A 25,209-nucleotide genomic window follows, 5' to 3' on the forward strand; every position below is an offset into this window, starting at 1 on the left:
TGTACACTTTGTATTTCTCCCCCTTCTTTTTCATCATAGACCCGAGCTAGAGTGATGAGGAGTATGAATGCTACAGACTCGATGTTATGCTGTCTTGGGATTTACCAAAGAAATTAGTATATTACGTGTTAATTTGGTCTCGGGCAAGCTCTTAGAAGAGGGTAGAAGACATTCAAATTCTTTGCCAAATATGTGCAGAGGTAAACGGACCATTCTTGTAGGAGCCTGGAAGACAGCGGTTGGTGAAAGTGGACTCAAGAAGTTTCCAAGGTGAATGGAAACTTCTAGTCACTGGGCTAGAGGCCATTTATGTGATAACACTTAACACTTTCGTATGCCAAAGTTTCCCAGAGGCTTTTCACATTCCTTCAAAACCAAAAAAACAAACAAAAACAAAACAAAAAACCCAACAAACAAGCAAACAAAGACAAAAATCAAAACCCAAAAAATCCCCAACAACAAGACAAACCAAATAACAATGACAACAAAAAACAAACGACCCACAACTAAACGAACAAGGGTAGGTTCTTCACGCCAATAGCTTCCTGTCTGCTGTTGGTGTGATAAAATACTACAATCCAAAGGAGCTTACAGATCTCATTTATTAGCCTACAGTTCCAGAGGGCTGAGCCTATCAGGGCTGGGAGGCACGGGAGCCACAGCCGCAGGAAGCTGAGGGCTCACATCTCAGTGGCAAACAGGAAGCAGGGAGAGGAACCTGGAAGTTGGGTGAGGCTATATAATGTCTCAAAGCCTGCCCCTGGTGATATACCTCCTTCAGCATGGCTTCACGTCCTAAAAGTTGCATAGCCACCCTCAAATGGCACCACCAGTTGGGGACCAGCTGATAAAATATAGGTGCCTCTGAGGGACATTTTGCATTCAAAGCACCGTAGTAGGTTTTCCTGAATCATTAGTATTTGGATTATGGATTAAAGGGATTTCATCTTGGGAATCAATCTGGAAACCTGTGTCTGCTTAAGAATCACCAAGTGGACTTTGAAAGACACTAGGTAAAGAGTAGGGACCTCCCACTGAAGGTTGTATAATAGGTGATGGTTGACAGAATCAGAGTGTGAGGGCTGCAGTGTCAGGGAGAGTGTGGTCTCGGTTAGCATCTCAGCCAGCCCTACCTCCACACCCAGTGCTTTGGTCCCATTTCTCTTCCTTGGAAGTGCTAGCTGTTGATAGAGGAGTGAGGAGATGGCCTGTCAGAGCTGACTGCCATTGGCTGGAGTGGTTGAGGAGGCTGAGGAGGTCAGAGTTCATGAGATGTCCGTTGGGCTTGCATGCCACATTGAAGTAAGGAATCTTTTAGCCTTGAAGGATAATGTGCTATCAAAGAGGTTGGATAGACTTTTATTTTGGTCTAACTTTTCTTTGCGGAAAAATTGACAGTGCTTTGTGACCCAGAAGAGTACTGACTGTACTGGTTTCTTATCTTAATTGGTATCAAGGACTGTAGCCAACAGTGCTCCTTTGCTATGACATCAATACGGAAGAAGCTGGCTTCGACGGGGAAGCAAGAGTACTAATTTTTGTTTTAGAGGACACAGCATGACAGTCATAATTATGAGTCCCTTTGTTTAAGTCCCTCGTGGTATAATCAGTGCCAGCTATTTCAAACAATAGGGGTTCTAGTCTGCATTTACCAAGTGTCTTAGTCAAGGTTACTATTGCTGTGCTGAAACACCATGACCAGAGCAACCTGTTCATCATTGGAGGAAGTCAGGAGGAACTCAAACAGGGCAGGATCCTGGAGGCAGAAGCTGGGTGTGCTGTTTACTGGCCTGATCCTTCTGGCTTCCTCAGGCTGCCTTCTTACAGAACCCAGGATACAGAAACCAGGGATGGTCCCACCACAATTGGCTGAACCATCCGGCCATCAATCACTAAATAACATGCCTTACAGCTGGATCTCATGGAGGTATTTTCTTTTTAAAACTTTCTTTTAAAGATTTATTTAATTATTATTATATACACAATAGCTGTCTTCAGATGCACCAGAGGAGGGCATCAGATCTCATTACAGATGGTTGTGAGCATGTGGTTGCTGGGATTTGAACCCAGGATCTTTGGAAGAGCAGTCAGTGCTCTTAATCACTGAACCATCTCTCCAGCCCATGGAGGTATTTTCTTAATTGAGGTTCCTTTATTTCAGATGACTGACCTTTGGAAGTGTCAAATTCACATAAAAACTAACTGGCAATACTTATTCTTGTTTTAAACCTGTACCTTTGAGCCACAGAACATTATGTCTGTTGGTATGGGGTGGGATCACCTTTAAGGGTTTTTGTCGTTGTTGTTACTGTTCATTTTGTCTTGCTTTACTTTTGAAACAAAATATTTGTAACTCACACAGGCCTTTAACTCGTGATTGTCCTGCCTCAGTTTCCTCAGTGCTTGGATTATAGGTAGCATCAACATGCCTGGGTGTTTTTCACAGTTGTTTTGCTTTGCAGCCTTGCCTCTAGCATCTGGCTTTCCTTGTAATGTGTATGGTATTCTTCATGCAGTATTGCTGTATGAACTCATGCCATGTCACCTAGTGTAGTCGTAAGTTCACAGCTAAAGGAGATAAAAGCTAGCACTTCTAAATATGCCGCAAAATTTTGTTTTTCATACCTCAGTGAGGGAAGATGAGTCACAGAGGAGGGGAGACATTCTAATACCAATTTTACTCCAGGTAATCGTGAAGTGGCCAGCATTGGCACCATGTTCAAAGCAAAGGTCACCCCTGGTAGTTCTGCATTATAGACACTGGTGTGAGCTGACTTTCAGAGGTACACAGTGGCCAAAGTACTGCTGGAAACCTCAGTTCCCTGCAGGCTTCTCTTCTAGCTTCAGAATAAGCTGATTGGATTAAACGAGCTCACACTCGAGCCCAGGAAAATGACTCATCCATAAACCAGCCTGTCTTGTGAGTGGGCCCTGTTTGCTGCTAGTGAAGACACTATTTCCTTTCAAGAAATAGTCCTCTGTGGTAGTGTCTGGTTTTGTATGTACACTGCCTGCCTAAAAAAAAAAATTCCTTGGCGTGCGTTTCAGGTGTCTGAGTCACATAATCTGTCGTTGGAATTTGGAAGGCATTTAAAAAAAACTACTGCATTTTCTGTTTATTAAAGAACCAGTGGCTATGAAAACACTAGTTATTCAAGCTACAGAGAAAGAGCAGGTATGTTGGCCTATGGCTCTGAACCAGTGAATTCATACCCTTTAACTTCAGTGTCTATGAAAAAAAGTGACGATAAATACAATCTACTTGGTGTGTTTTATTTTATTGGTGCACGAATCTATCTTGAGTATTTGAGTGTTTTTAAATTTCCAAAGAAAATAGAAGTATATTAAACAAACAGAATGCGAAAGAACTCTGTTAAGTCTCCCTGCCTGAGAGTGAGCCATTGACAATGGTCACTGCACATCATGATAGAATTTCATTTTATAGTATTCTACAGTTAATACTATAATATTACTATTGATAAATACTATTACTTATTAACTTGGATTTAAAGATTAGGAACGTTTAAGTTTAAAGGATGTGAAATGTTTGAGAAGGTGTCTTAAGAGGGCTGGAGAGAGGGCTCAGTGGTTAAGAGCACTGACTGCTCTTCCAGAGGTCCTGAGTTCAAATCCCAGCAACCACATGGTGGCTCACAACCATCTGTAATAGGATCTGATGCCCTCTTTCTGGTGTGTCTGAAGATAGCTACAGTGTAGTTATATATAATAAATAAATAAATAAACTTTTAAAAAAGAATGTGTATAAGAAATGAGAAGTGAAAATGTAGGCAGGTTAAGAAAGACTTTTATTGTTTGTTTTTTGTTTCTTGAGACAAGGTCTCAAGTAGTTCCAATTGGTCCAGAGTGGAATTCTCCTGCCTCTAACTTGACAAATTCTGGGATTACAGTAAAGATTATAGCATTATATCTAGATTCCCACATTGACCATGGAGACATATTGGACATCTTTCTTTCAACTCTTTGATTACCTGAGTCCTTGGAACAATCTTATTTCTTTTTCTTTAAAGATTCATTTATTTTTATTTATATAAGTACACTGTAGCTGTCTTCAGACACACTAGAAGAGGGCATCGGATCCCATTACAGATGGTTGTGAGCCACCATGTGGTTGCCGGGAATTGAACTCAGGACCTTTGGAAGAGCAGTCAGTGCTCTTAACCACTGAGCCATCTCTCCAGCCCATAATCCTATTTCTTATGCTAGAGGCAATCACCTAGTACAAGTAAATGCTGAATTGGTTAATCTGACAAAGAAAGAAGCTTACTGTACAGAAGTCAGTGTTCCTTTTGCTTTATGATATCTGCTGCAGTTGATATGTTACAGTGTCATGGTGTCACGGAGAAACATCTGCACATTTTCTGCCTGGGAAAGCTCAGAGAAGTTACAATGCTTCATTGGCACAGATTCCAAGGAAAAATCCTTAGTTGTGTGTGTGTGTGTGTGTTTGTCACAATCAGTTCTGTTAGTTGTGGGAGGTTGTGCTAGTCTGTGAATAACCACAGTTGACAGGGAGGATTCGTCAGATGGACTGATTTGGAATTTTCTGATGTGGTCTGGTTGTAGTTTCTTCCGCCTTGATATAAAAAGATTATTTAAGGTACAGTGGAAAAGTTACAGCTTTCTCCTCTTTTGACAAGTAAGATATGTCATGCTTAACTTTATAGCTGCTGACTTGGCCATTCTGAAGCATGTAGGTGCAATAGGTGGATATAGTTGGGGTATTTGAACTGAGTAAAAACTACCATGACTGATTGATATCTACTCAGTGATACTGGAAACCACACAGTGAAAACATTGTCCACTTCCCGCCACTTGCCTTTCGTTTGTAGCATCTGTTATGTCAAACTACCTCTGCTTCAGGATAAATTCTAGAATGTGGGAAAATAGAAAGATTATTTTTGGTTTTTTTGAGATGGGATCTTGCTCTGTAGCTCAGGCTAAGCTAGAACTCACCATATGGCCCTGGCTGTTCTTGAACCCATGACAATCCTCCTGCTTTGGACTTCCAAGGGCTGTAATTAAAAGAGGGAGCCATTGTGCCATGGCTCAGAGGTTACTGTGAAACAAATAATACCTACTTGTTGGGAAGGATAGTTGTCAGATAAGGTCATGTGATAGAACCCTTCTATCTGTTGTGATCATCTGGAGAACCCTGAATCATGCAGACCATTTTGAGAGAGTATAGTTATTTAAAAGGCCCATATTAAACATGATCAGACAGCCAAGCTTTTGGTAGTGTGGTGTGAAGAGTGAGTGTGGGGCCTCCCATGCTGGTTTGGAAGTTTGAGGAAGTTCCTGAGTCAGAAAATTTTGAACCGAAAGTATATTTTTGAACAAGCTGCGGGAATCATATTGTTGAGCCTCAGCAGGCCGTTAGTTGTGTGGGTGACTCTTTAACTTCTAGCAAGTGTTGGCTAGGGCTTTTTCTCCATGGTGTGGTATCCTGGGTCTGTAGTCTTCCTAGGTCCCCCTCCCCCAAAGGCTTTTGTTTTATTAAGACAGAATTTCCCAAGATAGCCCTGGTTGTCCTGGAACTCTTAGATCTGGTTGACCTCAAACTTAACCCAGATCTACCTGCCTCTTCCTCCTTCTTCTCCTCCTCCTCCTCTTCCTCTTCCTCCTCCTCCTCCAGAGGAATGGGATTAAAGGTATGCACCACCTTGACTCATGCCCCAAGGCTTTTGATTGTATACCATGAATTATCTAAAAACTACTGGCTATACTGGTTGTAACAGAGGAAGTCTGTTCCTAGTACCGATGTTCATTTAATTTACATTTTTACCATAAGGTCTAGGCTAGGTGTCTCAGACCTGTCATTTCAGCTACTGTGTAGGTAGAGACAGGAAGATCACAAGTTCAAGACCTGCCTGTACTACAGAATGAATTCAAATCTTGTTTCTAAATAAATAAATAAGCGAATGGGTGGATGGATGGATAAATTCAGACTGAATGACTGAATGAATGAATGAATAGAATTAAAATCTATTTGAAAAATAGATGCTATAGCTTACTGGAAGAGTGTCTGCCTAGCATGTGTAAGGCTGTAGATCACCAATACCATAAAAAGAAAAGCAAAACCCCATAAACCAAAGGTTCCCTCTATCCCCTCCACCAAAAAACAAAACAAAACCTTTATACATGAAATTTAAACTGAACGCAAGTGATGTTACCTCTCTGCTTATTGATGTGAAATGGTTACTTCCTGCTCTTTGCTTGTTGGTTTTGATTCTCTGGGGTATGTCATAGCAGCATTGGGAGTTCTAGAGTGCTCCAGTTTGTTTTCTTTGTGGTGTGATAACTATGTATTTGTTTCTTAGATACTTGGTAATACTTTAGTATCCCTATAAAGAAAGTATTCTAATTAAAATTAGGATCTTTAAGATATTTTTATGTATTTTTAATAATTTACACATAAGTATATATGTGTGTGTCTCTCTCTGTAGCTCTTAATAATCCTAGAACTCACTATAAGTAGACCCAGCTGGTCTCCAACTCAGAGATTTGCCTTTTTCCGCACTAGAATTTAATCATGAACACTAGATTTAAAGACAAGTCCCACCAAGTCCAGCGTTAAATGTATCTTAATGCAAACCTTATTATATAGTTTTTTTTAGTGAGAGTGGAAGATGAATATATCTTTGTTGCTGTAGTTTTAATGTTTTGCTTTTTTAAAAAGAACCATGGTATAAAAGAATTTCTCTGACATTCTTTGCTACATTTTCAACTTAAAAATTCTTAACTTTGTTTTTTAAAAGGAAGCAAATTGTTTGCCTCTGGATGATTAAATTGTATCATTCTCTGTGTTTTAATAAATGATTCATTTTTAACCCAGGTCTCTCCTGTACTCTTTTAAGCTTTGTCTGAAATGAGTAGTAAACCTTTCCGCCCTTTCTGTTACACAGTGGGCTCCTAAGCTTACACATTAGTTTTATAAAGAAAAGGGAACATCATGTTTCCTCCAGTTTAAACTAAAGCTTGAAATCCTTTCTGTATCAACAAAGGACAAGATAGATTATTTATGCAGCAGCTTCCCATTCTATCTCCTGTGGCTTTCTTCTTTAAATATTAATATAAGTGAAGTAATCCTTTTAAATTATGTTTAATTGAACAGACAGACGTTTATTGAGCATTTGCTGTGTGCTCTGCTGTCTCCTGTGTGCACACAGTCCTGGGTTTTGGGAGCATGACTGGGTTTTCGTCTGGACTTCTTCCCCACCACTCTGTCAACGCAGCCCGGTCCTAACAGTTTCCTGCCTGTTTGTCTCCAGTAGAAAGGGATCGGCATCTCAGCCAAGGCAAGCGTCAACATCTATCTTCCCTGCTCTGGCAGACTCTGGAGCATGTAAATAGAACTCTGAGCTGACCACACAGCCTACTCTGCTTTACTGCCTCTGCCTCATGAGGCTTCTTCCTCGAGACACTCCACACTCCGGCCTCCCCTGCACGTTGCATCCTATCCTATGTGATTCCTCTGCCTGCACTGCCTGGCTCTCTGCTGGACAAAGCCCTCTATATTTTCCTGTCTTCCTCTGACTCAGCATCCCCTCAGACGGCCTGTTCATTATTCCTGTGGCCTGTGGGTGTTTTTGCTTCAAAGCAACTTTGCTAATTGTTACTCTTTCATTTTTTTTTTTTTGCCAATCCAGCCTGTATGTAGCTTCTCAGGAACCCAGCACATAGCAAATATCAAATGCATGCTTTCAATTAGTGCCCCTAATCATATTTCATTGTGTGTATTCATATTATCACTTCACATTTTTGACTGAATACATATTTCGCTCCAAGACCCAGAAGCAAAACTACCATTAATCACCTTAGGAAATGGACTGAGGAGTCAACAGCCTCCCAAAGCAGTGCCACATACTGGAGACCAAGTGTGCAAATTTGAACCTATCAGGGAATGTCAGTCTGTAAACCTTAAGATCTGAGTACAAGCTCTTGTGTTATGAGTGATGAGAAGTGATCTCTGGGTAGAGCACTAGGCCTAAGGTAGAAAGAAGAGATGGCTATCAGTTTCCATTTTCTCCTCATCCTTGGGTATATAGAATTTCCTGCTAGGGGCATAGCCAGCCAGTATTGCTAGCTAGTTCCCAGTGGCAAGCATAGCCACTGCTGTTAGGGTCAGGTGTTAGAAAGCAGATTTCATGCCCACTACCACCCTGCTGGGCAAAACCCAGATAATGCTACTCTGGGCCACCGATCTAAGGTCATGCATGCTGGAGGAAGGGGAGAGGTGGAGCTTGGGCTCTGATGGCTGATTGGGAAACCTATGCAAACAGAAGCAATCCTGGATAACCTATGCAAACTTGTGAATGACTGAGACAATTTGTGTCTTTAGCCATTTACCTGACAGTTTTCTGTATTTGAATCTAACTAGAATTTACATATTAAGTTCAGCATGTTTTATAACTCTGGACACAAAACTGGAACAACTTAGATATCTGTGGTGTGGGAAAGGATTTGTTTGATTATGGACTAAAAGAACATACACAACATGTGTTGGGTATCTGCTAAAATTTCATAGATAAGTTTTGAGTTCTTTTCTAACCCTGAGAGTCAGTGGCTTTGAGATAGTGAACAATGCTTCAATGTTGATTTGTTTTTTAAAGTTATTACTTGGCTAGGGGTATAGATCAACAGTAATGTGTCTGGCAAGCACACATGAAATCTTGGGTTTGGTCTTTTCGTGAATGTTTGTTTGTACATGTGTGCATGCATGTACACACACACACCCCTAAAATGGAAATTTAGAAAAAATGAGAAAAGGAATAGGAGCCTCATTTGGTATGATAATTCAGCCAGGTGGAAGTGGGGCACACCTTTAAACCCAGCACTCAAGAGATAGAGGCAGGGGTTGGGGATTTAGCTCAGTGGTAGAGTGCTTGCCTAGCAAGTGCAAGGCCCTGGGTTCGGTCCCCAGCTCTAAAAAAAAGAAAAGAAAAGAAAAAAAAAAGAGATAGAGGCAGAGGCAGGTGGATCTCTGTCAGTTCAAGGCCAGCCTGTTCTACAGAGTGAGTTTCAGGACAGCCAGGGCTACACAGAGAAACCCTGTCTTAAAAAGCAAACAAACAAACAGAAAACAAAAAAAGGGGGGAAAAAGATAATTCTCTCTCTTTTTTTTTTTTCCGGAGCTGAGGACCGAACCCAGGGCCTTGCGCTTGCTAGGCAAGTGCTCTACCACTGAGCTAAATCCCCAACCCCCTTTTCAGAATGGACAGTACTAACTATATAGTTCTTCCTACCTTTCTTTCTTTTTTTATGTATGTGAATACACTGTCGATATCTTCAGACACACCAGAAAAGGGCATCAGATCCCATTACAGATGGTTGTAAGCCACCAAGTGGTTGCTGGGATTTGAACTCAGGACCTCTGGACAAGTAGTCAGTGCTCTTAACCACTGAGCCATCTCTCCAGCCTTTTTTTTTTTTTTTTAAAGCACATTGTGTGTTTTTTTTATTGACTGGTTGTTTTTGTTTTGTTTTGTTTTTTAATTTTTTTCCTTTTTTCTTTTTTTTTTCCCGGAGCTGGGGACCGAACCTAGGGCCTTGCGCTTGCTAGGCAAGCACTCTACCACTGAGCTAAATCCCAACCCAAGATAATTCTAAATAGAGAAAATAGGAGACAGCAAAGGTTCTGTGTCGCTGTTTAACATAATTTAAAACTCTTTTATATCTTAAGTACAGGATTTAGGAAGATAAGCATAGTTTTCTGTTTATTTGCTAGGGTTTCCTTCCAAGAGTTCTGGAACATGGCAGAACCTGCGAGTGGTTCCCAGCCTCGTGGACGTTGTTTACTTCCTACACATATAAACTTAGGATAAAGGTCACTTTATCAGGTAGGTGTAGCAAGAGCTTAACAGTGAGAACAGAACAGTTCTCCTACGCTGAGGTTACAGTTACCTAGCACTTATGAATTGTACATTTCTGGGATTTTCCACGTAGGCTGACCATGGGTAATTAAAGCCATGAAAATAAAACCGCAGATAAGGAAAGAAAGAACCACTTTGTCTTTAAGAGAATTCTACTCGAGGGCGGCCCGCTGCTCAGTGCTTCAGAGCAGTTACTCTGTCCTAACTCGGTCGTGCATTTAGCTTTCTCTATGTCTGAAAACAGAATACACTGATGTCTGTCTTATCAACACCACTGGCCACCATACATCATGTTTTAATCTCTTGAGCTTTTGTTTCTGAGACTGCCTCCCAACGGAGCCCAGCCTGGTCTTCACCTTGCAACGTTCCTGCATCAGCTTCCCTGATTGCTTGATTACAAGTCAAAATGTGGTGTTGGATGTCTTCCTAAATAAACTGCTTCTATTTTTTGGAGATAGAGTTTCTCATTGAACCTGGCACTCACTGGTTCCAGCACTAAACTGGCTGACCAGTAAGTCCCTGCAGTCTGTTCTTGTCCCCTAGCTCTGGGGCGTTAGGTGTGCACCACCAGGTCTGGATTTTATTTTTATATGAGCCTGTCCCCACAATGACACTCACTTCCTCCAACAAAGCCCCACCTCCTAAGAATGCCACACCCCAAGGCCAAGCATTCAAACAAAGGAGTCTATGAGGGCCATACCCTATTCAATCCACCACCACGCCCCTGTAGTTTAGATAACAGGCACCTGCCTTTTCGCCTGAGAAGTGCTTGCTTCAGAAGAATGCTTCAGTGTCTTCCAGCCTCAGAGACACAAGCCTGTGATACTTGATCCCTTGTCTTTGTTGCTGGAGTTTGTTTAGCTCCGCAGTTAAAAATGGAGCACAAAACTGGAGTGTGTAGCTTTACTCCAGTCTGGGCAGCTCTACCAGGACTTTTATCCCCCCTCCCTCCCTCCCTTAGAGACACAGGACACAGTGAGGATGGGGCATCCCGAGGACGTTAATGGGAGCGTTGGACTTAACATGTAGCCATTGTAGTGAATGGGTCAGACACCCTGTTCCATTGGTGAAGGACGGTCTTCTTTGGTGCTGGGTGTTCTCCCGTGTGGCACTTTACAGAGATTTAACCACCAGCTGTAAGTTGTGTCTTGTTCATGCTTGAACATGGCTATTTCAATATGGAGTTTACACAGAAAGTTAGTCCTGGAACTCACTCTGTAGACCAGGCTGGCCTGGAACTCCGATCTGCCTGCCTCTGCTTCCTGAGTGTTGGGACTAAAGGTGAGCCCTACCACCCCTGGGGCAGTTTTATTTTTTACAAAGATCTCCTAGTATGTATTTTGAGGTTGATAGTTTACCTAATTGATGGCAGGCATTATAAAATTGGAAAACAAATTTGGTACAGTTTGCTTTTTTAAAAAAATTTACTCTATCAGATTTTTGAGGTGATGTTTTATGGAGGTAAATATTAATTATAAGAAAGCCAAGCTCGGGGTTGGGGATTTAGCTCAGTGGTAGAGCGCTTACCTAGGAAGCACAAGGCCCTGGGTTCGGTCCCCAGCTCCGAAAAAAAAAAAAAAGAACCAAAAAAAAAAAAAAAAAGGGGGCTGGAGAGATGGCTCAGTGGTTAAGAGCACCCGACTGCTCTTCCAGAGGTCATGAGTTCAATTCCCAGCAACCACATGGTGGCTCACAACCATCTGTAAAGAGATCCGATTCCCTCTTCTGGTGTATCTGAAGACAGCTACAGTGTACTTATATATAATAAATGAATAAAAAAAAAAAGAAAGCCAAGCTCATGCTGCAGTGCACTGTGATAATAACTTCTCTGAGTCAAGAAATAGAAACTAAACTAGAAGAATTGTGCATTTCGAGGACTGTGAAGTGTAGCTGGTGCCTGAAGCTGATGCATGACCCGTTACACTAGTCCAGGGTCATACAAACTATATTTCTAGTGCTCATGTACCAACTGTGTTCTGTAAGCTGTTTTAGTTGGGACACTCATGCATATCCACTTGGATATTATCTTATCTACAATTATTTTTTTATTCTACAAGAGCAGAGTTGAGTAAACACATCCCAGATTGTGTATTTTATAAAACCTAAAAATACTCACAGTTTGTATTTCCAGAACTTGTTTGTTGACCTTTGAACTAGTTAACATGTGGAGACTTCTCAGAAGCAAACCCAGGGAAGATTTAATAACAGAAAAGGAATAGGGGGGTTGTTTAGCATGGGGAGGCTCATTTCAGTAAGCTGCTGTCATCTGGCAGGGATATTTTCTTCCTTCCTGATGGAAATACAATAAAAATTCCTTTTGGTAGGCTACCTTAGAAGCTCCTTGCTTGACTGTATGAACATCTTCTGTGTTCACAAACAGGGAAGTTAGACTACTCCTCTGTCATTTAGTCTCAACCCACATGGAATTACCGATCCAATAGTTGTTTCCTATCAGGCAAGTGTTAATTTATGAAGTCTTCATCTAGAAAAAATAAAATAAAGAATGACTAGAGTGACCTGGTTACCTACTCTCTCCTTCCAAAGCAACAGTACTATCACAGTATAATCTATGGTTGCCATGCCAATAACATAACATCAAAGCACACATATATACATTCATACTCACATACACACTCATATATGTACAAACATACATACACACAAACATATACACACACACAAACATACATACACTAACACTAACACATACACACATACCCACACATACACTCAGACACATGCACATTCCCATACATTCCCATATATTCATCAAGTATACATACACACTCATACAAGCATATGCATACTCATACACAAATATGCAGATACTCATATACATACACACATTCATATACAAACACAACACACTCACACATAAACACATACACATACTCACACTCACACAAATGTACACATTCACACTTTTAAAAACACAGCACTCATACACATACACATACACACGATCACATATAAATATATGCACACACATACATTTACATACACTCATACACTCACATACACTCATACAAACATACACACTCACACAAACACATACACTCACAAACAACACACACATACAAACTCTCATACAGAAAATGTGGTACATCTACACAATGGAATATTACTCAGCTATCAAAAACAACGAGTTTATGAAATTCGTAGGCAAATGGTTGGAACTGGAAAATATCATCCTGAGTGAGCTAACACAATCACAGAAAGACATACATGGTATGCACTCATTGATAAGTGGCTATTAGCCCAAATGCTTGAATTACCCTAGATCCCTAGAACAAAGGAAACTCAAGACGGATGATCAAAATGTGAATGCTTCACTCCTTCTTTAAATGAGGAAAAAGAATACCCTTGGCAGGGAAGGGAGAGGCAAAGATTAAAACAGAGACTGAAGGAACACCCATTCAGATCCTGCCCCACATGTGGCCCATACATATACAGCCACCCAATTAGACAAGATGGATGAAGCAAAGAAGTGCAGACCGACAGGAGCCGGATGTAGATCGCTCCTGAGAGACACAGCCAGAATACAGCAAATACAGAGGCGAATGCCAGCAGCAAACCACTGAACTGAGAATAGGTCCCCCGTTGAAGGAATCAGAGAAAGAACTGGAAGAGCTTGAAGGTGCTTGAGACCCCAAAAGTACAACAATGTCAAGCAACCAGAGCTTCCAGGGACTAAGCCACTACCTAAAGACTATACATGGACTGACCCTGGACTCTGACCTCATAGGTAGCAATGAATATCCTAGTAAGAGCACCAGTGGAAGGGGAAGCCCTGGGTCCTGCTAAGACTGAACCCCCAGTGAACTAGTCTATGGGGGGAGGGCGGCAATGGGGGGAGGGTTGGGAGGGGAACACCCATAAGGAAGGGGAGGGGGGAGGGTGATGTTTGTCCGGAAACCGGGAAAGGGAATAACACTTGAAATGTATATAAGAAATACTCAAGTTAATAAAAAAAAAAAAAAAAAAAACCTCTCATACAAACATGCACACACACACACACACACACAAATAGTCATTTTCAAATACAGAATTACCTGATTGCTCGATAACTGAGGTAGTTTGATTCGTGATTGGTCAGTGATCCTCCGGTCACTGGAGTGGGTCTCTGGGCCTCTTCCATCCATGGTTCCAGCATCTTAACATGTTGACACATGAAGGCCTCACATGTTGATCTGTGTCAAGCCCTGTGAGAGGGGGAGAATGTGAAGGATTATGAGTTATGGTGCAAGCCTAGAGGGGTGGTGTATGTACTGTCCACTTAGCTCAGAGCAGAGTGCAGAGCATTCGCCACAAGAAACTGAGGACAATAAGGAAGGAAATTGGCTGAGTAACCAGCCAGACAGCCCCATTAGTCATGAAATCCACTTGGTTTTTGAGTGACAAGCAGGAGTTTGCCCTCCCTTCCCATTCGGTTTTCCTTTTATTCTCAGGAAGCTCTGAATCACTCCTGAAGGACATTGGCTGAAAGGCTGTCATTTAGTCAGAAGAATGATAATGTCACTCAAGACAGATATTGGTATATATCTTAATTTGATACTGTGTGTTACGTCCATGACATAATTCATAAGAGAAATCTTCCCTTACTCCCTTAAGTCTTTGGACAACTGTTTCTCGTTCTTCACTCCTGGGTAGAAGGAAAGGTTGTCCCTCCTGACTTGGCTGAGACTGGCTGTTGTTCCATGGTGATCTGTTAGCAGAAGTGGCCTTGTCAGATCGAGGCCACAGTTTTACCAGTGAGTGCACATTTTGTGACTCGTGTGTTCTTCAAAAGTAGACAGGAAAAAATACACAGGGAAGGGAGAGAGGAGCATGCCTGCTCCTAGCTATGGTGGAGGAGGGTTAATTAGAGATCTGTGGGAGAGCATAGCCAGAGACAAGGTCTGCTGGGATCGTCTAGAGTGGATGTGACCCTGAACTGTGCCCTCTTGTGAGGAGGGAGAGGGGAGAGCAAGGGACAAGGTACAGCAGCCAGGAGGCCCAAAGTCTGAGGAAAGCAGGCAACCAAAATGGTTGGATTATATATGGAAGGGTGCCCCAGACCCTTGGGTTGGAGAGTTAAGGGTAGGGGACCCAGGTATGCCAGCCAGGAGGTCCCTGTAACAGTTAGGGCTGAGGGACCTGTTGGCCAGCATCCACTTTGATATGTTAAATAGGCACCTGAACCCTTTGTCCTGGTTTGAAGCTTAACAGAAAGCCTTTAGGGAGACTGCTTTTGTGATTTATAAACTATAATTCAAAATGATATTTGTATTTATATACATTAAAATATGTCTGCTCCTATGTCAGCTCCTAGGTATAAAATTAAGTCCTGTATGGCCACAAACTAGTGAAGCTGGCCTTTGTTTTACAAACACACTATTTCATAATTATCACATGTTGAATTAAATTGGAATGGTAGGAATAGACTTAGTGGGCAAGAGGAATAGAAATTGTGGCCCGGGCTTGAAGGCTAGTTAGTGAAATACAGCACACAACCAAGGTGTCTAACCTGAAAGAGATCTGCTCACTGCTGATTAGCAGCGATGACAACCAGGGGTGGGGATTTCTCAGAGGCCATCTTTGCATTTGAAAGATTAACCAGTTTGGGTTGGATCTCTTAAAATTCCTTCTAGGATTAAGAATGTCAGCAGTCATTAATTCAATTATATGATGGTGTTTCAGGTTTTGGGGCATTATTACTCTTAAGTACGTATGCATGTTCCCCGGTCTAGAGTAGCCACACCTGCATGTCCCACAATGTACACACTGGAGGTCCGGGGACACCTTGAGTGTGAATGCTTGTCTCCTACTTTGGGGGGGATGGTCTCTTCTTCTCCAACGTGCATACCAGGCTAGCTGACGAAAGCATTCAGGGATTCTCCCAGCTGTGCCTTCACTGTACTCCAGAAGGACTGGGAATATAGACATGTGCTTCTGTGTCTGGTTGACATGGAGATCTGAACTCTTTACCCACTGAGCTAACAATTTTAAAGCTGAGGTTTTGAAATAATTGTTACTATTTTCCAGTTCTTGATTGTTTTGCTGTTATTTGCAAGACAAGTTCACAGTATGTAGTCATACTTGGATGCACAACCCTCCTGCCTGGTGGCTACTTCATCAACTCTTGACCTTAAAAGTCTTGAGAATATGTATCGTTTATTTATTTTTAAATTCTGAATGAACTGCCTATTGTATTCCCAAATCGAAATGAGTGAAGAGTTTGTTCTGTCCTGCCCAAGTGGAGCTCCGAGAAGATCTCTCCTTCCAGATAATTCTCTTTCAAAAGGGAACTTTATCATTGTGCTTCACTCTGCTAGGCAGTGCTACTGGATGAACTTGAGACCATTCCCCTGGGTGTGAGAAAGAGTAGTTTGCTCCCAAGTGTTTTTTTCTTCTTCTTTGTTTTAATTTTGCTTCATTTTTTTTTTTTTAAAAATGTTTTCAAGATAGTTACTTTGAGGCTTCTTTAAAGTTGAGGCAAGTTATATTATAACGGTAGGAATATGAAGACTGTAGAGTCAGGTGAGACGAAGTCATAGAATATGTGACTAGCACATAGTGGGTGACCTTTAGGTGAAGTCATAGAATATGTGACTAGCACATAGTGGGTGGCCTTTAGGTAGAATTCTTAAAAGTAGGGAGGAATGAAATTAGTCTTAGACAGTATGCCTGCGTGCCTACCTTAGTGTGCCTGCATGCCTGCAAGTGTGTGTGTGTGTGTGTGTGTGTGTGTGTGTGTGTGTGTGTGTGTTGAAGTCAGAGGATATAGTTACGTGTTTTTCCTCAGTCAGTCTTAAATTTTTGTTTGTTGTTGTTGGCTTTTAAGGGTTCTTTCTTTGGAACTCCTCCTCCATTAGGTCAAACTGGCTAGATATTTAATGGATTCCTCTCTCTCTCTACCTTTCCCAGATCCACACTTTGCCCTCTCTCCTGTGCCCTCCCCCAGCCTCTCCCTACCACTATCTTTTTTTTTTTTAATGGCCTGTAGGATTGAACTCAGGTCCTTGTGCTTGCAAGACAAGCACTTTATGGACCGAGCTGCCTTCCACTTTTAACTACCTCCTGCGGGAAGGACGGTTAATCCTGTCCTGTCCACAGCTTTATCTTCACAGTAAGGTATTATAGGGCATTGCATCCTATAGCGACTAGTGTCAGATGACGTTAAACAAAATGCACAAGTCAGGTCGGATACCTGTTCTTCATGCATGTTAATGTGTGTATTGCAAAGGATACTGACACCGGGAGGTAGTGGCATACGCCTTTAATTCCAGAACCTAGGAGGCAGAGGCACAGAGATCTCTGAGTTCGAGGCCAGCCTGGTTTACAGAGCAAGCTCCAGGATGGCCAAGGGTACACAGAGAAACCCTGTCAAGACCACCCCCCCCAAAAAAAAAAACAAAAACAAAAAACAAAAAACTAAATAGTGACAATACGCTCTGGAAGCTGACACACCAGGTCTAGTCTCACTTTCTAGCCTTGTTCTTTGACTTTAATATTACTTTTATTTCCAAAAAATATTTCCAGAAGAGTTGATGAGAAGTCAAAAGATGATGGCAAGGCCGTCTAATTTAGTGCCATGCTAGAAGAGAAAAACTGCAACAGTTTAAATAATGTATATGAGGCTGGTGCCATGATTTCTCCAGTACTGGATCTTTTCAGAATAACTTAATTTGGCCATTTGAACCATTTATTAAGTATATGTCTTTTAAAAATATTTTTGTGCAATCATCTTTTATATACTTTGGAAAAGAGCGGTTGGGTAATAAAACGTTTACTAATTGAATTTCGTGACCCTGTTTATGCAGGCACATAGCTTCTATAATCATGCTAATAAGGTTTATACTTGCAGAGCAGTTTCATCTGTATCTACTTATTATGGGTTCTCTCCACCCCTCCATGCAGAGTCCTTACCTTCCCACCCCTGCCCAGGCAGCCATTTTCTTTTCTTTGTTCTCTCTTTTCTCATTAGCATATGAATGAATGGGTTTCAGTGTGGGACTTTCTTATGCCAGGTATCCTATTTGTTCTTACTTGCCACCTCTGTCACCCCCTCACCCCTTCCTCTTTTTCTTTAACCCCTGATGGTTTGAACGGAATTGTCCCCCATAGATTCAAATGTTTGGACACTTGCTCCCCACATGGTGGCACTGTTTGGGGGAACTCAGTGAACTTTAAGGAGTTGTAGAACCTTGTTGGAGGTGTCACAGGGAGTGGGATGTGGGGGAGGGTGGTGACTTTGAGAGTTTGTGTTCTCCCCTCACTTCCAGTTTACTTCCCGTGTGTGTCAAAGTGTTATCTCTCAGTGTCCAACTGCAGCTGCCCACTGCCATCATGGGCCCCCCCTGGAGAATTTAAGCCATCATAAACCTTCCTTAAGTTGTTTTTGGTCATGATATTTTATCACAGCAACAGAGAAGTAACTAAAATGACCCCTCAGGCCACATTTCTTATTCACTGCCCTTCAAGAAGTGGAAAGGAACATCGTTTATTGCTTCTGAAAATGGATAAATGTTCTTGATTTTTTTTAAACATTCTTTAAAATTTAGCTTGAATATATTTTATAATGGGTTGAAAATGCTGATCTGTGGGATTCACAGGATGTCTCGCCACCAAGCTTGATGACTTGAGTTTGAAACCTGGGACGCACATGGTAGAAGGGGAGAAGCAACTGTCACAAGTTGTCCTCCCACCTCCAGGAAGTGCCGTGACATACGCTCCAGCCCCCACGCCTACACAGTAGTAAATCCATGTAATAAAATGATAATTCGTACCTCATAAAAGCTTTAAACATCTTAAAATCTTTTTCGTGATCTCTTTTTAACTACGAGATAGCAAAGGACTTGACTAATTTACAGTAAATATATAAATTATGCAGCTCTCATTGTAGGATTCAGAGCCCCGAGCATGTGAGTTGAGATTATATGTGTCTGTATCGGTGCATACATGTGTGCGCATGTATGTGCACACATGCTGTTGAGATCAATACTCCACCATGCCTTTGCACCACAGATGCTAATTTCAGGGTGCATGATCAGAACACGCAAAGCTGTTATGGACAATATTGGAGCCACTGGGTACCCTGTGGTTCCTATTGTGACTTTTACTTGAGTCACTGGAGTTTGAATATGGAGCAATAAAGATTACGAAGTGGGGAAATCAGATCTGCTCTTAATTCAGAATTTTATAGATCACACACTCAGTGTCATCCCTGTTAGATATTTCACTCAGAACTCACTGCCATGATATTAGAAGGCTTACAGTTCTAGACAGAGAGCCCATAATGGCTGGGAGGGTGTGGCAGCAGGCGGGTAGAATTGGAAACTGAGAGATAACATTTTGCCACATACACATAGGAAGCAGAGAGAGTCAACTAGAAGTGGGGTGAGGACCTACCTACACTCTCAAAGTCTTCATATTAGACTTTCAATCAAATTTATTTGTTAAAAAACAAAAGCTGGATTTTAAATCATTAAATTTTAAAAGAGAGAGAGGGAAGAGAGTATGGAGGTGAGGAGGGAGGGACAGAGCATGTGTCCACAAGTGTGGACATTGCATGCCCAAGGAAAGCTTTGTAGAGTCCGTTCTCTCCTTCCACTTTAACGTGAGCTCTGGGTACTGAGGCAAACACCTTTACCTTCTTAGCCATCTCCACAGCCTAGGTTTGAAATTTTTCTGGACATTTTAAAAGTTTGCTATTAATTTTCCACTTACCAGTAGATGGACATGGGTTTCTCCCACCCTTACTCTTTAGCTGTTGTAAATATTGCTTCTGTGTGTTTGCTTTTACTGTGTCCTAAGGGGAAGGGGAGGACCTTCAGGTATCTCTTCTCAGAAGGGTAGCAATTCTGGTGGATAAGTCCTCCTCCTTTATTCTATTATTTAACCCTTTTCACCTCCTTAAAAACCTCTTCCCCAGACTCAGTCTCCAGTATACACTCCAACATGAGGGATGGGGTTGGTTTCAATGTGTCCATTTATTTGGAACTATTATACATCCCAGCACATAGTGACTTTGTTCACATCTTGAGGAACCCCTAACAGAGGCTATTCAACTCTTTTTTTCATTTGATTTATTTTTCAAGACAGGGTTTCTCTATGTATCCCTGGCTGTTGTGGAACTTGCTCTGTAGATCAGGCTGACCTCAGACTCACAGAGATCTGCCTGCCTCTGCTTCCCAAGTACTTGGATTAAAGGTGTGTGACACCACCACCTGGCTTACTTCAAATCTTAGAATAACTGCCTTGTGCCCCTCGAACGCACATGCACGCACATGCATGCACATGCACGCACATGCAGGCAGAGGCTCAGGAAAGGCACATAGTTAAGATAGGAATGAAATAGAACAGAGACATGCAACTTCTCTGAGTCTCATTTTTGGAGCCTGGATGCTCTCCCTGGAAATCATGCAAGTAGGAGAACTTCAGTGACAGTGAGAAGGACACTTTGGAACTCCCAAGGGAAATAAAATGAATAGTTTCACTGTTGACCAAGTAGGAAGGAAAGGTGGTTGCACACTGAGTTACCCCCCCCCCCCAAGAAGTCTCTGGGAGTCAGAAAGATGTCAGCTGTTACATGACATCAGCAGGAGACTGTATCTGCGTTTCCGTATCATCGTGCTTCATTCCTTCACACATCGAAAGGTTTCTTTGAAAGAGTGGGAGATTACCCGATTGTTGTAAATGCCCCCCATTCATCGGTATAAGTTGTTCATATGAAAACAGTGATCTAAACGAATTAAGGGGTGAGCTGTACATTTTTCTAATGTTTATTTGAGTTTACTGTTTTGTTTCTTCCAGGGAACAAGAAGTCATTTCAACTTTAAAGCATCTAAGACTACAATTGTGGACCCCGACTGAAAGCAATAGAAAGGGGAGAAGCTGGGCCATCTTTCATTTACTCTCATTTAAAAGGATTTGAAGAGAAAATAAAATGGCAGAGCTGTAAGATTAATATCCAGGATGAATGATGATAACTCAGATAGGAAAGAAGATGAACCGCATTATGTATTTATCTGTGATAAGAACTCGAATCCGTCCGAATGCTTCAAAACAGCTCTGCAGTGCTCTTCAGTTAGTCACGGGGACTGGGACTCGGCCAACCCAGATGACATGGTGGTCGATTATGAAACAGATCCTGCCATGGACAGTAGTGAAAGTGTTTCTTTAAGCCATCAGCGTGTTGAAGTGCTCGCTTACCCAGAGCCTTCAAGTGACTTCATGGGGAAGCATGAGTTTGCAATGTACAGTGAGCTTACCTGCCAGTCTCCTGCACTCGTGAACACAGGGAAGCCCCCAGACCCACACAGTGACTTTGGTTCCCTAGAGGCAATCCAGGATGAGAGGTTTGATCCATCTAAGCCCTGTGTGTACAAGGCTGATGATGATTATGCTTGTGGAGACTCTCCTGAAACTTTGGAGCTAAAACAAACATGTCACATGAAAGTGGCCACAGCTAACTGCACCTTTATAGCACAGCAAGCTATTGAACAGGGTCAGCCTCCACGTGCTCCTAGAGGGTTGCAGCCAACAGTGAGAGACAGAAATGCATTGTCCTGCTCCAATCGGACCCCACCCTCTTCCTCTAAAATGTGTGTAAGAGGGGTTAACGGCAATAGAGAGAACTTCGAAAGCCTTCAAACCACACCACCAAAGACCCTAAACACAACCTATACAGTGATTTCTGATGTGCTGATGCAAACTGACAGTCCAGACATTGGAATTCAGTGTCAGCATTCTTTAGGAAATATCACCAAAGAGTACACAGATGGGACAGGGCAAGGATACGTTGGAGAAAAAGAGATACAAGCTGTGACACTGGTTTCTGATGGCATGGAGGTCCCCAATGGGTCTGTATTACAGAAGTTCTATTGTATATCTGAAGAAGACCCAAACAGTGAGACACATTCACACGGCTCGTATGCTCAACAGGAAATGGGCCAAAATCTAAGGGGATCATTGTCCGACGGTCATGTTGCTGGTGAATGCCCAGTACTGGGGCCAGCTTTTGGTAAGAGTAAAACCCGAGTGCTGGACTCTGAGTGTAAAGTCATGGTGACTGAAGACCCACACATGGATTCGCAAGACAATGACTCAGACATTCAAAGCAGTACTGAGGAGCTGACCCTGGGAAGTGTTCCAAGGCAGAGGGTTTCCTCCTATGAGGTGGGTTGGGATGAGAGTGTAGGAGCCATTAGCACAAATAATACAGCCTGCGTGTCAGCCCCAATTAGGCAACTCTCCGATGTGAGCCTCACACTTTCACCTGTTGAGGTGACGAAGAAATACAATAATGTGGAGAACGGACCAAGAGATGCTAAAAGTGCACCAAACTTGAAAGGAGAACCAACAAATATGCCACAACCTAATCTGGGAAAATCAGCTACCAAAACGAACACCACCATAGGCGGTAAAGTCCGGAAGACAGAAATTATAAGTTACCCCAGACCAAACTTCAAGAACATTAAAGCCAAAGTTATATCCAGATCCGTGTTGCAACCCAAAGATGCTTCCCTAATGAAGGACACACCCAATCCCCAGGTTCCGGGGGGCTCCTCACCCACACCAGTGCCTTCTAAACAGTTGACAATGACGAACAAAACACTAAGGTCTGACTTGAAAGCAGACAGGAAAGCAGAAATCCCAATTAACAAGACACACAAGCAACAGCTTAATAAATTCATTACCAGCCAGGCTGCGCAAGTTACAGCCCATTCTAAAAGTGCTTCGCTCAGGGTTCCAAGAACAGCATCTGCCACGAAATTGAACCAGGAGGATGTTGACAAGACAGGTTCTCCTCATGCAGGGAGCGAGACCGGGTCTGTGACCGCCTTCTTCCAGAAGATCAAAGGCATCCTCCCGGTTAAAATGAAAAGCTCAGAGTGTTTGGAAGTAACTTATGTTTCCCACATCGATCAGATTAGCCCTGAAAAGGTTGAGCAGGACTGTGAGGCTCCACTGGAAAAGCAACAGCGGGGAAAGCAAGCCATGAATGAGACTTTTGAATCCAAGTCTCTGTTTGTGGTAAGTGAACTCTGCAGTCTGCCTTAGGAACAGTGAAGGAAAACTCTCATATTAGCAATGCGTGGCCTGTAATTGGCTAATGATCTCACTGAGCTTGGTTCGTAATTTGTATTCAGCTATTCTTTGTCCTGCCAGTATAAAGTGTTAATAAGTGAAAATATAACAAACCTCCATATTAAAAGAAAAAAACCCCTCAGATTTGGAATTTTCTTGTATGTGGGTGTTCCTTTTGATAAGGTTTTAAAAGAGTAAATTAATATTTTTTAATATATTTTGATATTTGAGGTGAAATAATTGTGACACAGTCAGGCTGGTTTTGTTTTTCTGAAAAAACAAAACAAAAGAAAACAAAGGAGCTTCTAAGTGTTCAAACATATTGTGACACATTTAAGAAATGGCTACGTAGAGCTGGTAAACAGCAACGCAGAAATCCAGGAAGCCAAGCCTCTTTTCAAAACTTGAGTCTACTTCTGACCAGCTCTGTGGCTTGGGTCAGGTAACTTCGCCTCAGCCAGAAAGAGAGGATTGGGCGGTGGGTCTGTAAGGTCACCTGTAGGTCACTTGCATTGGTTTGTGAGGCAAGAAAGAAACAAAAGTCCTTACACAGTAAACAAAGCAGTCTGTCTGCAACAGTACCTGGTAAATCCTGAGGAGGGTAGAGATGGAGTCACTTAAAAATCCGAAGCATTTTGTGCAGTTCAAGGGTTATTTTTTTTTAAACACGAGCATTTTTTTTTTTGACAATTCTATGATAAGACATAGTTTTTAAAGTATCCACCGGGCTGCTGTTGGGACTGCCTGTGTGTCCTCAGCTCTATTTTTGGCAGTAGAGACTAAGATGTATTTTCAGCCCCACACAGACTGCCCTTGAAATGCTTGTCCTCTGGACCAGGAATGGATCTGAGGGCAGAGGAGGAAGACAGATGTAACACACAGGGCCTGTCTTATGGGGACTCTTGTGTAGGAGGAATGAAACACAGCGTGGTCAAGGACACGAGGCCAGCCGTTGTTGTTGTTACATAGTAGGTCATGTAGGCATCTTCTCAATGATAAGAAAACGCTGGAGATTGTCTTTACCTGGGTCAGCTTACAGATAGGTGTTTTGACTTTATCAATAACTCTATTGGCAGGGATGGAATGTCACAAGGATTTCTAAAGTAATGGGTTTGTAAATTGTTTCAGGACAAGATCTTCTTTATGTCTAGCTGAGGAAGCTGATCATTTAGAATTGTAATATTTTACCAAATAAAATTACAATAAACTCGTATTTGTAGTCAATAGTCTTAGGTGTTTATAGACCTACATAGAATCAAGATCTTTTTTTCTTTGCTTTATGGAAAATTTGTTGTTGCTGTGAGACAGGGTATCAACATGCACCCAGTATGGCTTTGAAGTCACACAGGAGCCCAGGCTGGCCTTGAACTTGAGGCCCTCTTGCTTTGCACCCTTAGTGCTAACATTAGTTATATCCCACCACGTCTGGTTTTGTGAGAGATGTGTCCTGGCTCTCACCCTTGAGTATTGGAAAAACTAGCATGAAGTTCCTTGAGCATTGGTCTTGAATTTAAGTTGCTTGTGTAGTTCTAAAACCTGGCGAATTTCCTTATATATTGTTTTGTTTCCTTATATTTTTCCAGCTTGATAGTTGCAGGTCCATGATGTGTGGTATTGAAGTAAGGCCTTGGAATCGTCGGGTAGGATGGATTCTAACAGTTCACACCTAGCAGTGTTGTAGCGAGAGCTCAGAATTAGATATGAAGTGTTTTGTATTCTGTAAGGATAGTCCCACAGGTCCCATGGGTCCCACGGTGTCATCCCTGGCGATTTTACTTATCAGCTAGAATGTAGAGCTACGGTGTCTGTGACCAAGTCTTAAATACAGCAGAGTATTTGTCTGCTTTGTCCAATGTGTCTAATTCAACTCTCATGCTTTTTCTTTTCTATCAAGAGAGTGGTGAAGAGGCTAGACCAAACATCATAGCCACAGGGTGTAGCTTATAGTAGAATGCTAAATGGGTGAGCTCATACTGCATTTTTTGTTGGTCATTTCAGTCATACCTAAGAGCTCTATCTGCAGTAGAAGAATGGTTTTTTTTGTTTTGTTTTGTTTTGTTTTGATTTTTTTGGTTTTGGTTTGTTTGCTTGTTTTCTTGTGTACTCTGTAGATCTTAATCTTCAGTTAAATTAATGTATACAGACTGCCTACCAAATTAGGGCTGTTTGGTGGTCCCGGACTACCTGAAACTTCAAGGAAGGCTTTTATTTGGCAGAAGCGATTTGATCCTGACTGCTAGAAGGGTGA

At 42.0% G+C, this 25,209-nt stretch overlaps 2 protein-coding genes and 1 long non-coding RNA gene across 3 annotated transcripts in view; 2 read left to right on the forward strand and 1 right to left on the reverse strand.

Annotated features, from left to right (window-relative positions):
* The window catches only part of Erich1 (glutamate-rich 1), a gene marked incomplete at its 5' end in the record, with an annotated part of 52,793,804 nt that overhangs the window by 28,446,899 nt on the left and 24,321,696 nt on the right, over nucleotides 1–25,209 (forward strand).
* Mtus1 (microtubule associated scaffold protein 1) overlaps nucleotides 1–25,209 on the forward strand; it is a 145,564-nt gene that overhangs the window by 30,215 nt on the left and 90,140 nt on the right. For both annotated transcript variants that reach the window (XM_087588347.1, NM_001395000.1), the window contains 1 exon segment: nucleotides 20,685–22,907. In XM_087588347.1, the coding sequence (XP_087444473.1) occupies nucleotides 20,847–22,907 (2,061 nt within the window). In that variant the 5' untranslated portion in view covers nucleotides 20,685–20,846.
* LOC103693968 (uncharacterized) lies at nucleotides 12,066–23,707 on the reverse strand. The gene is made up of 3 exons (XR_015640390.1): nucleotides 23,544–23,707; nucleotides 13,943–14,092; nucleotides 12,066–12,372 (listed from the first exon to the last, which is right to left on the reverse strand). It is a non-coding gene; the product is annotated as an uncharacterized LOC103693968 (long non-coding RNA).

The sequence above is a fragment of the Rattus norvegicus genome, chromosome 16 (assembly GCF_021556685.1).
Source record: "Rattus norvegicus strain SHRSP/BbbUtx chromosome 16, alternate assembly SHRSP_T2T, whole genome shotgun sequence".
Lineage (NCBI taxonomy): Eukaryota > Metazoa > Chordata > Mammalia > Rodentia > Muridae > Rattus > Rattus norvegicus.